Source organism: Cryptotermes secundus, unplaced genomic scaffold (assembly GCF_002891405.2).
Source record: "Cryptotermes secundus unplaced genomic scaffold, Csec_1.0 scaffold743, whole genome shotgun sequence".
Lineage (NCBI taxonomy): Eukaryota > Metazoa > Arthropoda > Insecta > Blattodea > Kalotermitidae > Cryptotermes > Cryptotermes secundus.
In genome coordinates, this window is record NW_019745093.1 from 414,086 (window position 1) to 432,940 (window position 18,855).

The window sequence follows — 18,855 nt, forward strand, 5'->3', positions numbered from 1 at the left end:
CCCCCCACTGGTCCCTATCCTGAGCCTCATCAATCCAATCCATACCATCCCATCCTATCTCTCTAACATACATTTTAATGTTGTCCACCCACCTACGCTTTGGTCTTCCCAGTGGTCTTTTTCCTTCTGACTCTCCAACCAAAATCCTATATGCATTCATCATCTCCCCCATGCGTTCTACATGCCTTTCGCATCTTACCCTTTACTTCATAATTATACTTGGAGAAGAGTACAAGTTATGAAGCTCCTCATTATGCAGTTTTCTCCAGCCTCCCGTCACTTCATCTCTCTTCGGGCCAAATATTCTCAACACACTGTTCTCAAACACACTCAGTCTATGTTCCTCCCTTAATGTCAGAGATCACGATATTCTGTCCTAATTAATTAACACCACGTAATGAGAGTCATTTTGAGAAGCTATTAGTCGCTTAGCTATTCAAGAAATTCCCTGCGTGATTTAACGACTGAGTAACTCAATGGAAAAGAGCCTTATTGTGAAGCCAACAGGAGGTATCGAACCCGATGGCTCAATGCCCTGATAACAAGAGCCTACCTACCATAATTGTAAGTCTATGTCCGGTTGCTTGGCTACCGAGCGGGGCTTAACCGCGTCCCATAATTCCCTGCGCCTCCTAGCAACAGGAATGAAACCTTTGATGTGTTCCAGAACCAAAGGACGTCCATCAGACAGGCTACGCTGCTGGCGTTTCGTGACTGCGTGCTACTGAAGCTGGCGTCCCGTCTGGAGCCCTTGCTCGATGAAATGAACGCTGAAGGGAGCGTCCCGCCTGCAATCAGACAGATGTTGCTAGTTCTGCAGGTAACTTTTTGTTTTTAAGTTGGCAGTCTTAACGTTTCTGGTATTCTTCTGAATAAACTCGGCATGTAGTTCTTCCATTTAGGGTTTAACGACGATTTTCATTGCTCAGGTTTTTTTATTGCTAGTGGGGTCCCTAAGTCCCCTGTACTGCGGCCACATCTGGCCTATTGTACCAGCCCCAGATGATAGGTGAGGGTGATTGTGGAGCAATTGGTGGAATGAAGTTGGCAGGGGAAACCGAAGTACTCTGAGAAAATCTGCCCCAGCACCACTTTGTCCACCACAAATCCCACTTGACCACACCCGAGATCGAAACCGGGCCGCCTCAGTGGGAAACCAGCGACTAATCACTTGAGCTATGGCGCGGCCCAATTGCTCAGGTTACATAACGTCATTGCTCAGGCGGTTAGTGGCCGGCTTCCCACCGCGGCAGCTGGGTTTGTGACCAGGTCAGGTCATGTAGGATTTATGGTAGACAAAGTGGCACTGGGGCAGGTTTTCTCAGAGAACTTCTGTTTCCCTTGCCAATTCTTATTCAGCCGACTGCTCAGCGCTCACTGTTATCTAACATCCGGGGCTGGCACAATAGCCCAAATAGTGGCCGAAATACCAAGTGGACTCAGTCCCACCCCACCCCAAGAAACTAAAAAACAAACTATATCGTCTCATGACAGGATGTTTGTTGGTTGTGTAGGAAAGCAGAATGGAAGGATTCAGAGGAATGGCAGAACATGTGTGCGTATGTATAGGGCTATATATATATATATACATTAAATAACTAGCCGGGATAGCGCAGTCGGTATAGCGACAGGCTACGGGTTCGACGTCCGAGGATTTGGATTTCGAGTCCCGATAGGGTCAAGAATTTTCTCTTTTCCACGTCGTCCAGACCGGCTATAGGGCCTACCCAGGGTCCTATCCAATGGGTACAGGGGTTAAAGCGGCAGGGGCGTGAAGCTGATCACTCACCTCCTGCTAGTGCCGAGATAAAGAAGATTTGGATCTATAGAGGCACTCCCCCATAAGCTTTCATATCGTACTGCTTAATTAGTTAAGCACAGGGACAACTTTGCCTTTTATATGATTAAGCACAAGGAAAATTTGGAGGGCACGGTAAGAAGGCGCGAGGGTACAGTAGCCGGAGTGTAAAGCCGGGCAGCACAAAGTGTAAACTTAACGGATAGTATGAATTATTCAATCTTCAGTATTCAGTAATAAATGGTAAAAAGGATATGCCATAATTAAGCCGGTTAGACGCCTTCCTCCCACCATTAAAACCCGAGTTCGATCCCCGGTCAGGACATGTGGAATTTGCGGTGGACTCGGACAGGTTTTCTCCACATCCTTCTGTCATAGCGGCCGGAGAGTGAAGCTATCCGCCTTCTTCTAGTGTCGGGGTAAATATCACATGGATCCATACCTCCACTCTCCCATACGTTTTCATATCGCGCAGGGATTTCGCCTTTCTTGTGATACTGCAGTTGATGAGGAGTGATTTAACGTGACAGCCTATACACGCATTCTAGAAGTTTTTGTTTCGAATCTGTGCTAGAACCGCGACTGTCCTGACTGAGGATTTTCGTGGTTTACTGAGTCCTCTTAAGACAAATGTCGGGGAACTGCCATGATTACGTCATGATCACTTCCTTCCAGATCCTTCGCACTTCATCATTCACCAATCATTCCACTATCCAACGCTGTGTAGTCGAGATACTGGACAAAATCATACAATAGACACTCCCCCCACCCCAAAGACAATAAAACCAGCTGTTGCCCTTCAATTGACGTACGGTGAATAGGTGAAGTTTCTGAATGAAGCGGAGTGTACATAAATGCTCAATCAAGCAATTAGTAAAGAGGGACTGGGGAAAACAGCTAAGAATCTTATACGAGGAAGAGTCAGTAAACAGGTCACAAATGGAACTAAAACAGCTCTAATAGACGTAATAGAGCTTTATGTGTATCACTAGATAGCAGCACAGTCCAGCTTCATGACAATCTAGGTAGCAGACGCTCATGCGAATGTTCAGAGGCTGGTTTCAGTAGTCAAAATGGCGACCGTGTTTGAGAAGTGTAATATCGAAGAGCATTATATTGTGCTTTTCCTGTGGGCAAAAGGACTCTATGCAAAGGATATTCATAAGGAAATATTTCCTGTTTACGGTGGGAAGTATTTATCGCGTAAAAAGTTCCACATCTGGGTTGTAGACGTTTCGCTGATGACGAAGAGGTTGAAACGGGGGTGCTGAAGTGGCTGAGGCAAAAGCCAAAAAATACTTTTATGCTGCTTGTTTCGACGCACTGGTAAAGCGATGGAAAAAGTGTATCAGTGTTGGTGGAGGATACGTTCAGAAATATATTTTTTTTTTTCCAGTTTCGAATATGACGTATTTTACGTTTTATATCCATTTGTGACCTCTTTACTTACAGTCCCTGTCCCTCGTACGTGGTAACCAATAATCCACCTGAGTTTCGACACGGTTACCTTCTGAATACAAGACTACACTGTTACCTTTATTACCAGGTGTTATGTTGTACATCTATGAAGGCTTCCAGGCTGGGGAAATGTGAAAGTTTTCACGCGTAAGCGGAAATAGAAATGTACAACGTCACGGAAGTTGTCCAGTTAGCTGTGATAGACCACACCGGAAGTGGTCAAATCACAAGAAGTGTTGACTAATGATTGCAAACAAGACTCTAAAAATATACATTTATGCACTGAACAAGTGAGTTTAGCGGAATGAGTTATAAGAAGGATGAAGATAAAGATATGCTGGGCTGTTTCAAAGGAACATATCGCCTCCATCTTCAGGATCGAACAGTAAACCAAGCAAGAAACCAGTAGGTGCCTCTCGGGATCTCTTCGTTTTACAAGACGTTGCACTGAACCTCAAGTCCTGTACCCTAAATGTACAGAATCAGTACACAGGCTTCAGCGCGTGCTGCTTTCACAGGCGCTAAACTAGAATTAAAAAGTTACAAAGATAAAGTTGTCCCTGTGTTAACTAATTAAGCACTACACCGTGAAGGCATATGGGGAAGTGAATGTATAGATCCATATTATACTGACCTCGGCACTAGCTGGAGGTGAGTGGTCAGCTTCACGCCCCTGCCGCTTTACCGCCGGGGAAAAAAACCCCGGAGCCGGTCTGGATGACATGGAGAAAATTTTTGGTCCTACCGGGGCTCGAACTCCGACACCGACTATGCTATCCCGGCTCCCAAACTAGAATTAAACACGTGTACATTGTTTAATGAGTATGCTTCAAAATTCATCGAGTTTCATCAATTTTCTCCTGCTGATCTTCGTTCGGCAGTTGCTTTCTCATTTATCACCGTTCCCTGAGGTGTTCGACAGCCCTGCCAGGCAGTGCATTATCATATCCTCGATCTTTAAGTTGTGGGCGTCGTTTCGCTGGTTGCAGAGTGAAGGAGTTAAGATTACTCTTAGATTCGATCTGAAAGATATTTTGATATGTACTAAATAGACAGGATTTAATAAACTGATATCTGTACTAACAATGTGATCCATGGGGCGCCTCTAGAGGAGAGCTAATACCAGATTCTGCGAAATCTTTCACTTGGTTTAGAAGTTATTAAGAGGGATATACGGATGTAATGAAGAGATTTTCTGGGATGTGACACCGTGTAGTCCGGACTGAGCTACATGACGTCACATCCCAAAATATAGAAATCAACACAACCACAAAATCCCTTATTGAACTGAATAACTTGTGCTAAATACTGAAATTAATTTGAAATACTCGAAGTAAATTCCAACTCGTCCTTGTTATCAACTAAGTACCACGTCATGAAGACGCATGGAGGAGTGGGCGTTCAGCTTCATGCATTCATAACCTCGAGCACTAGTGGGAAGGGGACAGTCTCACGTTCCGGACTCTTTTGACACCATGGATGACGAGAGAACGTTATATTTGACATGGATACTGTGAGAAAGAAAAAAAAAGATCTTGTCCATACCAGACTTCGAACCCCGATTCTATATCCGTCCAGGCCATACTAAGATCCCCCACTTCTTAGGAATAACAGTACAGAACCCCAGTTCTTAGTTTCAAGTCGACAAAATTTCGAGAGCACATCATTACGGTGTTTGTGCCCCATGTGGAGTGCCACTTGTAGCTTCTTAGAACACCGTAATGATAAGTGACGTCAAGTGAGTTCGGAGGCGGGGGAAATCCCCTTAGTGATACTGTGTCGCTACCTAGCGACACTGCCACACAACTGGCAGTTGTTTGCTGCCTTATCTCTTAAGTAAAATAGTAATCGATACGATTGTAAAACACTTAAGATTACTAATAGTTTATAAATTGAAGTATATACTAGCAATTATGAGAAATATTCCATTTTAAGGCCATAGAATTTTGAAGTGTTACTGATAATCCAGGAATTGAACGTACTGGCAGTTCGACTCAGAGGTCACAATGGCTGCAACTCCTTCGTATTCAGGATGTCCCGGGTTGAAGTCTCGGACAAGAGACAGACTATCCTGAGGTTTTCCACAGTTTTCCTCACTCACTTCGGGAAAATTCCGGGAACGCTTCCTGCCATGTCCTCTCCAATTCATTACTGACTACCAACTTATTATTCGACGCTATACTGACAATATCATTAAGTTAAAGACAACAAAATAAAGAAATGCTAGCGGGGATATGAAAATGGATCTTAGAGAGATAGGATGGGATGATATTGATTGGATTGATCTGACTCAGGATAGGGACCAGTGGAGGGCTCTTGTGAACACGGTAATGAACCTTCGGGTTCCATAAAATGCTCGGATATTCTTGAGCAGCTGAAGAATTTGCGGCTCCTCCAGAAGGGCCCAGCTCCACGAGTAGGCAAGTAAGCGGTTACGAAGATTATGATTTTCTGGGGTATTACGCCGTGTAGTCTGGTTTATATTTATGAAAGTTGCATAAACTATATCGTCTTCATTTTATGAGTATAACTCTTGATAGATCAGCACCAAAGTTCTGGGAGTCCACCTGTATCTGTCTTCGGTGTAAAAGAGTTTGCACTGAAAATGGAGATAGCACCTTGCGCCGAAACAATGCTAACTACTTACTAACTACACAGCTTGACGCTACATAATGTCCTACCAGAAATCTCATTAACTTACTTCAGTTTACTGTTCTGGAATTGTGGCTCTCGCAATGAAGGAGGCACGCGGTAGCGTAGTTGGTTGAGGCACTATGTTACAAGCCGGAAGGTCGCGGGTTCGTTTCCCGATGAGGCATTGGAATTTTTAATTAACCTAATTCTTCAGCCGTTTTATGGCCCTGCGGTCGAGTTAGCATCTAACAGAAATGAGTACCTGGAATATTCTTGGGGGTAAAGGGAGGCCGGCGTATAAGGCTGACCTCACCGCCATCTGTGAGCCGATTTTCAAGAAAATGTGGGAACCTCGACGACTCACAACCCTATGGGTCTCCACGGCCTGTCACAGTGATAGCTTTACCTTTATGGATTGTAATGCAGCATAATTGGTATAAGTCCACTAACGTTTCGTAGGAATGTATCCCCTCCATCTTCAAGTTGGAATAGTTAGCAAGCAAGAAACAAGACATAGCAGATAGGTTCCTCTGAAACACCGGTGGATTTTGACCAGACTACGCGAGGTTGCAACCCAAAAATATCCTACTTCCCATACTGATGCCTGTGATAAATTCAGGTGTGACGTGTAACTTTTCCTTGCTTCTGGTTCCCTTAACTATCTTCTCCAGTTGTTTTCTGATTTGGTCTGCTTACACTCTTGTCTTTCCCCTGTCCTGCAGAGCGTTATGGAATGCTACCCCCCCAGTGAGAAGCGCCTCAAGTTGGAGTCCCTTGTGGCCAGAGTTGTGTCCCCCTATCTGGGACACAGGGGGCTGTACGAAGGGGGCTATGCTAAGCCAGTGATACCTTCACGAGAACTGGACGTGGCTCATCTGAGGAGACCAAGTGGTGAGTGAAGGCAGAGGCATCTCACTGTCAATGCAGACGTAACGTTCCCTTTGATCTAGGATGCGAGTACGCAGTAATTGGGTTGTCTTGGGCAACATGGGGGGGGGCAACGATTTTCGAAGAAGCTCTATACAACTCCGTGGCCTTTAGTCCGCAAGCGAACTATACTGACCGAGCTACCGCCGCTTTTCGGCGAAGTTAGTGCCAACTTTTGCGGATAGAGGGTGTCACGTGGTCAGCACAACGGATTCCCACGGCCGTCAATCTCGGTTTTCTAGACCGGAAGGAAGTATATAACATACATTAAATTTATAAACTCCCAAAAATAACAAAATATTACAGACTATTTTTCAATTTGATGCAAGCCGGAAGGTCATGGGTTCGATTCCTGATGAGGTAATTTGGTTTTTCCACTTGACAATCCTTACAGCCGCACTATGTCCCTGGGGTCGACTCAACCTCTAACAGAAATTAGTACCAGATTCTTCCTCGGGGCAAAGGGCGGACGGAGCATAAGGCTGACCTCACCATCATCTGTGAGCCGATTGTCTAGAAAATGTGGAAGCCTCGACGTCTCACAATTCTATGGGCCTCCGCCGTCTATTACAGGGATATCTTTACTTCTTAACTTTTACTTCTCAATTTTATTTGTATTAATTTACATAGGAACCAGTAGAACTGCGAGAGAGATCTGAGACTCGTGCACGTCAGTGCGACAGTCGCTGCTGGGCCGCGCACGCGCCCAGCTTAGAGAGAACATTTTTCTTAAAATTTATTATTTCCCTCATGCCACAAAATGGGGGCGGGTTATTTTCAGGCAACGTCGATTTCTAGAATAGTACATAATGTCGTGTGGTGGGATGAAAGGGATAAATTTGTAAGGAAGCGGTCTCGGTTTAACCAAGGTAAAGTCTGTCTGCTGTAATAAAAAGCGAACGTCCTGTGGTGTGTAAGCAACCTTGCATGAGACGTCCTGACTATGTACGTTTGAATATCCCACCAGAGCATCGACAATGGAAACACGTTTAAAATAAATTCGAGCGACTTTCTATTGATGACGCAACTGCGTACGTCATGAGCTCACTATGACGTACACTCTTTCCAATAATGGGTGGAGTATACTACCATGACACTTGCCTAGAATTTCTGAGGAACACCACAAAGAACCATTGTACACATATCTTGTGTCTGTCAAGATTCGAAGCAAGCACATCCCGAATACCAGGCTAGAGTACTACTGCTAGGCCAACATGCTCAGTCCCACAAAATGTGCACAACAGAAATGCAGTGAAATATTTTTTGAGTGGACACACGAACGTAAGAGTCGGACGCTTTTCTCGTCGAGTCGGGCCGATTTTTAACTTACGAGTAAGAACTGAAGCATTCATACTGTGTCTGAGAGTCACTCAGCATCAGATAGTTACGTAGTCATCATGAAGTCATTAGATATTACTGTCAACATACTGTAACGTTTTTAGTTACTACTGAAAGGGTTTTGGATTGATAACCGAATTTATTTGACTCTATGTTACACAACGCGTGACTACACTTTACAGTACACTGTTACCACATGCACACTAGTGTCCACAGTCACTTGTTCACTGTCGTTACTTGGTGGCGGCTTCTAACGGTGGACCTTCCATTTCCTCTGGGTTCACGAACTGTCCCCGTCCTCAGCTACCAGCTTGTAATAGCAACAGCTCACGACATCTGAACCCCAGCGGTCGTCTAACTAACTCACACTTTCCACTAACTTGTTCCGCTTATAAGTCGGCGAGGACCACACAGGAAACACCGTTCCTCTATTGCTGCTTAAGGGTCGTTGCCTAGTAACGACCGTTTTATATTTGAGTATTACGCTGTCGTTGTCTAGTAACAGCACTGCACGACACATTACGATGGGAACCTAACCGCCATATCAGACCTCGCAGAAAACACACAGGACTGCCCGCCCATAAGGGTTTTCTGTTCAAGGGTGAACAGTGACAGTGATGTGTCTTGTTGCAGTGGTGGATCCTAGGAGACTTACCCGGCCACTGAGTGTCAACTCCTCTACTCCTCATGTCGAAACACTCAGCGATCTGTTCTGTCTGTCTGCTGACAGGGCATTTCACAGGAGAGTGGGCAGTAAAGACATCCTGTGACTTCTGCTTAATTTAATAAAATTGTTTATTTTAAAACAATCTCCTGACTTTGCTGACAGTTATAATTTTACGTAGAGTAAACCCTCGATAATCCGGTTACATTTAATCCGGATGTTGGGTAATCTGAACTGAAATATGAAAAACGAGAAACTGTATTCACAGCTGAGTGCACACTTTAGAAAACATGGGATTTAGGAGCAAGAGAACTTTCAGACTGTGTTGAGGGCAGCTGGAGAGACTGAAACCACGCGAGAAAATATCAAAGATTGGCTTCAGCTGGACGAAATAGGCCCTGGATTTCAGCTTCTGACAGAGGAGGAAACTGCTGCGGTGATATTTTTTATTTATTTTCATCAGCACTACCTACATTATTAAATTTTCAATTTATTTGTGTTGCTAAGTTTTTCTTTGTCTTTTAGGGCTATTTTTGCTTCATTTATCCAAATTACCCCCCCCCGCCCAATTAATCCAGATTTGCGATGGTTTACTCTTCCTGAAAATAAATACATGTGTGGTCTAGCTAGCAGCCACAGAATCTTCCTTTCTAGAGTACCAGCACCGGATCGCTTGGGGAATCTAAGTCAGTTTCTATCCATTCCTTGTTCTCCTTTCCTATCAACTTCTCCACCTCCTCCACAGTTCCTTCCTCCTCCTTTTCTTCTTCTCCTTTGCTCTCTTTCTCATTCTCTCCTCCTCCTCCTGCTCTCCTCTTTCTCTTTAGAACAGTGGAATTGATCCACTCTGCAGTCTTACGTATACGTATGTATGTATGTAAGATTTCTAGAATTGTTTCAGAATGTAATGGCAGGATCTGGAGATGAATGAACATCCATTGGGATCTGTGGACAGAGGAATTCCTGAACAGCTAAACACTGAATGCACAGGAATGTTCATGTGAGAAGAACATGGTTACCAGGAAATAATTAGAACAAGGACTTAACTAAGTCTATCCTGTTTGGCCAAAGAACGATGCATTACCATAACTTTTAATCGAAATTTAATTAAAAAAATTAAAAAAAAAAGGATTGGTACTATAAGACCAAATTTCTACCAGTACATACAGCCATATTTTTCTGTGTTCCAGCATATTTTCAGCACATTCTGCCAAATTTTTTAGCCGTAAATTCATGAATATAAATATATTAAAACTTTTAATACAGAAAGTGTGGTGTAGCTACATCAAACCACAATGAATTACACACCCAATTTGGTGTATTCAGAACCGCCTGTTAGTTTCATCATGCCCGCCCACTGGTTAGTATTAGGCCCATACGTCACATATATTGATCAAATTTGGTTTCACATGCCTCCACAAAATCGTGTCAAGATTTTCTCATTTTGGCGAACTTTGTTACTATATTTTTTCAAATGAAACATAACCTAGAACACAAACAAACATTTAAATAAGCAGTGTGAATTTTTCAAACGAGAACCCAACTTCAGGAGTATTTCACCAAGAGAGTCCTAGCCCTCTAATGCATGGTGTTATTAACGTACATAATACTGTGTTCTCGTTTAAAAAATTCGTCTTGTATATTTTATTACGGTGTGTAACTTTCACTCATTTAATTCCCTTTTATGAGCTGGAATTACTGGAACATTATGGGATGTACTCACCAAGTATTCAACTCAGAAAATAATTCATTGAATAAATTTTACAGACTAATCAAATACTCCCGTCATATATCAAACAATATCTGGATAAAACTCAACCATTTCGCGGAATCCACTAGTACAGAAATATTTGGTAATTGGAAAGCATATAAATCGTTGTCCAACTTACAGCTTTCGACCTGAAACTGAAGACTGGTTAACAGCACAGTGTGGACATAGACACTACGCACTAACGAGAGATACCTGTATAAAACAAACCTGACAAAGTTTCTGATCCAGTCAAATTACGTGAAAATATACACAACTTTTGTATATCATAAAGTTCAATAGCAACGTAAATGACTGTACAGGATTGTAGTCACTCTGTCAGATAAGTTCAAGATGGCCGCCATTAGCGTCAAAGCACAATCTATACCACCAAACACGGGACGCGCAAATGCATTACTCTGGGAGAAGCTATGTGATAATGGTTTCAAGATCATATACAGGATGTCCTAGGGGGGGAAGGTCAATATTCAGGGAGGTCACAGTATCGGCCATTCTAACCAAAAAGAAGTTCATATGTACATGTGTCAAGATGCACTCAGGCGAGCAACACGCCATGTCCTCACACGAGTTGCAAAGTGCATTGATGTTGATGGTGGAATTTTCGAGAATGTATTATACTAGGTAAACTATACCAACTTTGTCACTTGAACAATAAATATCTGTAATATCTCTTTGAGTCGGGATAGCGTAGTCGATATAGCGACTGGCTACATGTTGGAAGACCGAGGGGTCAGAGTTCGAGTCCCTGTATTGTCAAGAATTTTCTCTTCTCCATGTCGTCCAGACGGGCTCTGGGGCTCACCTAGCCTCATATGCAACGGATACCTTGGGCATTTTCCCCGAGGTAAAGCGACCGGAGTGTTAAACTGACCACTCACATCAAACTAGTGCTGAGGTCAAGAAAACGTGGATCTATACATCCACTGCCCTATACGCCTTCATAGCATAGTGCTTGATTAGTTAAGCACAGGGACAACTTTACCGTGCATTTACATAGTATCTCTTTCTTATCAACAATTTTGAAAGTGTGTAGTGAAATATCTGTACCTTGGAAACCGAATGAATAGGACACATGTACATATACACTTCTTTTTCAGAATGACCGATACCGCGACCTCCCAGATTATTGGCCTTCCCTCCTGGGACACCCTTGATAAACTGGCAGTTAGGTCCCCCAAAAAGGCTGCATACGAGTAGATTTTTGCAAGAAATATAAACACAAATTTATTTATATTTAGTAAAATTCGGGGGGGGGGGGGGATGACAGAACATGGCGGAAACTAACAGACGCTTCAGAATTATCAAAAGGCCGAGCAATAAATTAAATGGTTTAACTGAATTAAGGGTTCTGCAGTTACTTTAACAACGGATATTTCAATTTCGGGCATGCACCGTTCTTTGTTTCACCCGCTCGCCACGGTGAGGCACAGGATATGAGCGGGACCTGAAACAAAAGAAACAAACAAAAACAAAAAACAACATTAGCACAATCTGCAACAAACATTATGGAAATCAGGAGGATTTACACAGAAACCTTACCTCTGCAGTTAGCAATTTGAAGTCAAGTCTTCTGTCACTCAGATCTTCATTCAAAAGCACAATTCTTGATCCGATACGCTGTACGTTTTTAATATCCTCGCGCTCGGAAGGAGTGAAACGAATGTATGATTCGTTCACTGCAGTAAACCGTGTTAAAACGGACGTCTTAATCAATCTCAAACAGCTCACCATTATACTCAATTTTGTGCATGGAATTAAAGCAAAATTCGTCAGAAAGACAAAATGTCGACGGCTCCTCTTCTCGAAAGTGCAGCTGAGACTGGTATTGAAACGATGCTCCTTTCGATGTGTAAATCAAACGAAAACGCCCAAGCACGGCCAACACAAAAGTCGCTCCTTTCGATATGTAACTCGAAGGAAAACACCCAAGCACGGCCAACACAAACGACGCTCCTTTCGATGTGTAAATCAAACGAAAACACCCAAGCACGGCCAACACAAACGACGCTCCTTTCGATGTGTAAATCAAACGAAAACACCCAAGCACGACCAACACAAACGACGCTCCTTTCGATGTGTAAATCAAACGAAAACACCCAAGCACGACCAACACAAACGACGCTCCTTTCGATGTGTAAATCAAACGAAAACACCCAAGCACGACCAACACAAACGACGCTCCTTTCGATGTGTAAATCAAACGAAAACACCCAAGCACGACCAACACAAACGACGCTCCTTTCGATGTGTAAATCAAACGAAAACACCCAAGCACGACCAACACAAACGACGCTCCTTTCGATGTGTAAATCAAACGAAAACACCCAAGCACGACCAACACAAACGACGCTCCTTTCGATGTGTAAATCAAACGAAAACACCCAAGCACGACCAACACAAACGACGCTCCTTTCGATGTGTAAATCAAACGAAAACACCCAAGCACGACCAACACAAACGACGCTCCTTTCGATGTGTAAATCAAACGAAAACACCCAAGCACGACCAACACAAACGACGCTCCTTTCGATGTGTAAATCAAACGAAAACACCCAAGCACGACCAACACAAACGACGCTTCGCTTTATGGAAATAATTCGTCGTGATAACACGAACCGTATCTAATATCACACAGCCTGGCGGCTAGTGACAGAACTACCCAACTCAGAGGCCTGTATTGTCTATTCAGTTTAACTCTAACACGTTCAGTTCTTCAGATGGATTTTAATTACATCTTCAGCTACGTTCTTGTTCATATAAAATCCTCCGACAGCAATACGCGATTTTCAACATGTGAAATGTGCATGTCACAAGTCCACGTGTATTCCTCGATAAGTAACAATGGGGGTCAGTTACTTTATATTATTGATTTGCCTGATGTGTTTCTTCATGATGACAGCCGATGTCATGTCCACGTTGAGGCTGGAAGGCATTTAGGGACCTACCTTGTGCCTTCCTCCATATTGACAATTGATGTCCTGTCCAACACTGAAGCTGGAGCACATTTTGTTGGCCTACCTTATGCGTTTCCTCGTTCCTACATTTTATAAAATGAATTCACAGTAAAATCCATAGACAGACAAACAAACATACACATGTCACTTCATAAATGTAAATGGGTACATCAGATGTTCATATAGATTCACTCTCTTATCTTTCACCATTAAAGTGAAAGTTAATATAGATTCAGTCACTTATCTTTCACCATTGAAGTGAAAGGTGGCTCAAAACAAAATTAAGTTTTGTATTATTGAATCTTTGTCCTTCCAATGCGAGTTATTCAGAGGCAGAGACTGCTAAAGTTCTTTTTACCTCTCCCCCTTTCGCATTGATTTGTCAAGTTACACCCTGCGGTATAAAAAAAAACACAGAAATACTTACAACTAAACCCTCCTGAACGAGCGTCCATTAAGCCAGCAAGGGCTACGCTGGACACAAAATCTACATTCACGCAGCCTAACCACAAATCCTATCGGGGGCACCTAACGGGGAGGGCGGGAGGACAACACCTTACAAACTAATATTAAAAAAAATATTGCATCTACAGGGTTGTCAACTGGACTTTAACCTAAGCCCTGAGTCACTGCGGGTACCGCATCAAATACGGAGTTGCCTGGCAAGGTACTGTTTTATCATGGACAGCCTGGGGCCGGACTGACCTGATAAGACAAATCCGATGCTATGACGTACCAGATCTAACGCGAGTACCCAACCCCATCCTCCTGCGGATGGGCCCTCAAACGCTAAAGGTTCCGTAAGGCACTGTTTGGTCTTAACGATACCGTCTGTGCGGAGCTCCTCTTGCCATGGTCCTCGGTTCGAAGTCTTCATCGGATGGTCGCTGGTGTTTCCCCTGGGATGAAGCAGCCGTTGGTAAAATGCAGGAAATGTCACAACACTGTATCACACACACACTTAGAGAGCCGTTGCAATGACACGGTACAACACGTGACCGTACTTGAAACCTCCTCTAAAATTCTCATTTGCTAACGCCATCTTCACGTCACGTCATTTAGGCCCTTCCTATGGATAAATAATTCTACGTTCGTAATACTGCCCTTGCTTCGGAAATGTCTACAGAGTTTCGTCGTAAAGGAGTTAAAACAGTTTTTATTCACTTCCGTAAACATATGACTTGAAGCCACACGAAATGAAACTCGCGAACCACATACTGCTAACCCGCCTGCCACATAGATAATTTACCTCCTAATTTTGCAATTAGTCACGTCAATTTCCTCATGTTTTATTGTTGGTGATACAAGTAATAAATTGATTTATTTACATTTCGTAATTTGTCAAAATGTCAATAGGATTACTATAGTATAAAAAAATTCTCAAATTGAGACGGATTTATGGGGGGGGGGNCAACCGCAATTCTGTAGACTTTCAGTTTTACTAACTTAACATTAGGATAGCTTGTGATGAAATATATACCAACATATATAAGTTAAAATAAATCAATATTAATAAAACTGTATATTTTAATATTATATACAATAAAAAAGTAAAGCTATCCCTGTACCACGCCCTGAAGGCCCATAGGGTTGTGAGATGTTGAGGCTCCCACATTATCTAGATAATCGGCTCACAGATGGCGGTAAGGTTGTCAGCCTTACGCATCGGCCGCGCTTTACTCCCCAGGAAAATGATTTAATTAATTCATGGTACTCATTTCTGTTAGAGGCTGAGTAAACCCCAGGGCCTAGTGAGGCTGGAAGGATTAGGTCAACTGAAAAAAATCCAATGACCTCATCGGGACTTGAACCCGCGATCTTCTGGCTTGTAGCATAGCCCCTCAACCAACTACGCTACCGCGTGCCCCAAATATTATGTATAATATATAAATTAATATTAATTCACTTATCTATATATAGTATCTATTCTCTTTAGAGAAATGTCTGTACCCTTAATATACAAAGTAATCATAAATACTATACACTGTTTTGTATCATCCTCTCTGACGGACGTGAGCAAATTGCAAGAATTTGCAAATGAAGTGGCAGAGGTAGGATTCTGATCCGAACGAGATCACACTTAACTTAAACTCACCTTGAACTTGGTAATGCAGTCAGAGGAGTTTTCCAAATATAGTGTACACAAAACAAAGATATTACGACTGGCTAGTAAATCGGCTCTAACTGAGGGAGTTGGTGTACGTACTGAAGTTTGGCACAGAAGCGATTGGAAACTGGGTACTTAGCAGACAAATCCCCAAAACTACAGGATAATATTAAAATGAATCTTATTTAAATAAGTTTGAAGATGTAAATTGGATTGCAGTAGTGTGGCATGATGTCCAATATGAAAACGGTTAGAAACATCGGGATAAGGGAGAAGACCCGTGAGGGTAGACTGTTCATTATCTTGTGGTGAAGACACAACTTACTTCCCAGAAGTAAGTTGTGTCGCTGTGAGTATGTCAAATCCTACACACCTTACATTGGATACCATCACGGAATAAAATAGCCATAAGCCTCAACAGAGCTGAGGATGCGTCATAGGGAGGCTCTGTTCGTAAGTTAACATTAGATGTAATTATGATTGGAAATTCTGACTGAAGAAAATCACGAAAAATCTCGGAACAACACAGGACGTTTTATGGACGAGTGGTTGTGTTCATTAATTAATATTAGATGAAATTCTGGTTGGAAATTCTGACTGAAGAAAATCACGAAAAATCTCAGAACAACACAGGAAGTTTTGTGGACGAGTGGCTGTGTTCATTAATTAATATTAGATGAAATAATGATTGGAAATTCTGACTGAAGAAAATCACGAAAAATCTCTGATAACACAGGAAGTTTTATGGAGGGGGGGCTGTGTTCTTTAATTAATATTAGATGAAATTATGATTGGAACTTATGACTGAAGAATATCACGATAAATTTCAGGATAACTGAGGAACATTTATGGAAATGTTTAGTTCGTCTGTTTGTCTCACCTAACAACATCGATGAGCCTTCTAGTAGTTATATCATCGTGAAAATTTTAATGCGAATTCTTATTTCAAAATTTAAGAACATATCTGCCTTTGGACCTTTTTGGTCAGTCATTGCTAGATCTACCAATTGCAACAACAAAGGTAGATTAAAATTATTTCCTTTAAGCAAATCCGAAAAATTTTCAGGCTGAAATTAAGAAACCTACTTAAGAGAACAATGTCTAGACACTTCGACACAAAAGCGCTATTCAGAATTGCTAAGGTAATGCCATAGACTCGATGTGTCCTATATTATTAAAAAATTCAACAACTTTCGCATAATATTGTGTGATTTATTTTAATGTATATTATAATTACGACATTTCAAGGCGTCAAGATAATTTAAAAATGAACTTGGTTCGAGCCGATATTGACCCGCGTACCACAGTCTGACAATCATCGACGTCATGGAAACTTCCTTTTTCAAAAATTTGATTTTGTATCAGTAGATAAATTCCAAACACGTTAATATACGCAGTGCACCAGAGTTTGTTAAGCAATATGAATGAGAAGCCTTTTGAATCCAAACCGCCAGACGGCAGGGGGCACATATGAGCGTACAAACCGTGAAACGTTAGTGTTTGCCGGCCATGCACAAGGAAAGAAGCCCACAGCAGGAAGATTACAGAGAGGGTTAAACAAATGTTAGTTGCAGCGTGTTAGGAAGCTAGAAATTTGTAGCTCATATGTGGAATTTTTCATAAAAAGTTACTTCTATATCAATATTCTACATCATTTTAATGTTTAAATTATATAAGTGACGTCACTGATATTACTGTAGGAATGCAGACAAAAGCTGACGAGAGGCTGAAGGAACAAATGCCATTTCACACAATTCAATTTTTAAGTAGTTTTCAAAACCTTGAAACCCTATCGAAATGGCGGTACTGTACGTGTATAACTTAGAGAACTAAGAAATGTTCAAGGTATTTTAAATGTTAGTTGGATCGTAATGAAACAGAAATTTACTCGGAACGGGTTTTCTGCGTAGAATCGCAATTTTGACAAATTCCTTTACAGTTCAGTGTATAAAACGGGTGGGTGGAACATTCAGCACGAACGAGTAAATCAAGATATTAATAAAAAAATATAATTGAAATAAGTCATATCTTGTCTGTCGGCAGTCCGATGAGGGAGTCACCATCCACGGACACATCTGATAACAATTTGCACCGAAGAATCTTATTGCACGAAATGGACTGCACCAGCCTGCGGCACCGGGACTGGGAATGGCTTGAAGATCTAACCGAACTGCATTTCTTTGCAGTATTCACAACATCCGCCAGTAACGGACAGGTTATTTAATGACGAGGTATCAACTATGAAGTTCCTTAGGGTCAATCTGCAGCCAGTCCGGTTACATTTGCCGAAGAAACCAATCAGAAGTGAAAGATTTCCAATAGCATCACACCGGAAGAGTCTAGACTTCCGTAAGGGCCAGTATGGAGCTCTCTTCTGAAGATGAGAGAGACCTGAGCGTAGGAATTCAAGAGCACAGTTACCTCCTGGGTATGAGAGACAAACATTTCGAAGATTGCTATGGTTCAGAATAACTCATATCAATACAAGCAATATCGCATAGCAGTGGAACAAAGATCTTAATAAGACAAAGGGGATAACATTAATATCAGCCGAAATATGTGCCACGAGGAAAGCAGCAAGTCACACCATAAGAAACGGGAGACATAATTGGCAGTAACATACATAACAGAACGCTGGACATGAAGGTGAAATGGCAAGGGACATGATGAAGGCAGGGCCTTCGATACCAGCCCCCCCCCAGGTCCGAATTCATATGAGAGCTTATGGGAAGACTACAATTATGCAGACCTTCCACAGAACTGGAAGTTTGTGTCTTGCATTTCTCATAAGAGGGCAACTTCTGTGAAGGATATTGATGATGTGATGACAGAAATTGCGTTTGATGATTCCAAAGGGTGGGGAAGGATACTGTCATAGCCGTTTGAAGATGTATCAGTGTTGGCAACCTGACAAAACGGCAAATTAAATTCCTTTAAGAAGTATGCTAAATATTGTAAACCTGCGTTATGCTGTTCACATATAAAGCTCTCTAATAACCAACTTCTCTAAGATTTCTTCCGTTGTTTCAGCTTCTACTAATATTAATTAATAATAATTAGACGTAATCTTCTGAAGAGGGATACTAATGCAGTACACCTGTTCCACTCTTCACACATCGCTATGTAATTACTTCACATTTCTAAGAGGCCTTCTCTTATTTCCTTTCCTACTATTATATTAATAACCGGGTTCGATCCCAGGTCTGG

The 18,855-nt window shown here is 42.2% G+C and overlaps 1 protein-coding gene across 18 annotated transcripts in view; it reads left to right on the forward strand.

The window, feature by feature from the left end:
* The window catches only part of LOC111874961 (proline-rich protein 5-like), a 28,220-nt gene extending 19,036 nt beyond the window's left edge, over positions 1–9,184 (forward strand). For all 18 annotated transcript variants that reach the window (XM_033755666.1, XM_023870868.2, XM_023870869.2 and 15 more), the window contains 3 exons: positions 668–820; positions 6,613–6,781; positions 8,789–9,184. In XM_033755666.1, the coding sequence (XP_033611557.1) occupies positions 668–820; positions 6,613–6,781; positions 8,789–8,925 (459 nt within the window). In that variant the 3' untranslated portion in view covers positions 8,926–9,184. The remainder of the gene's footprint in view (positions 1–667; positions 821–6,612; positions 6,782–8,788) is intronic.
* The last annotated feature ends 9,671 nt before the right edge of the window (positions 9,185–18,855 follow it).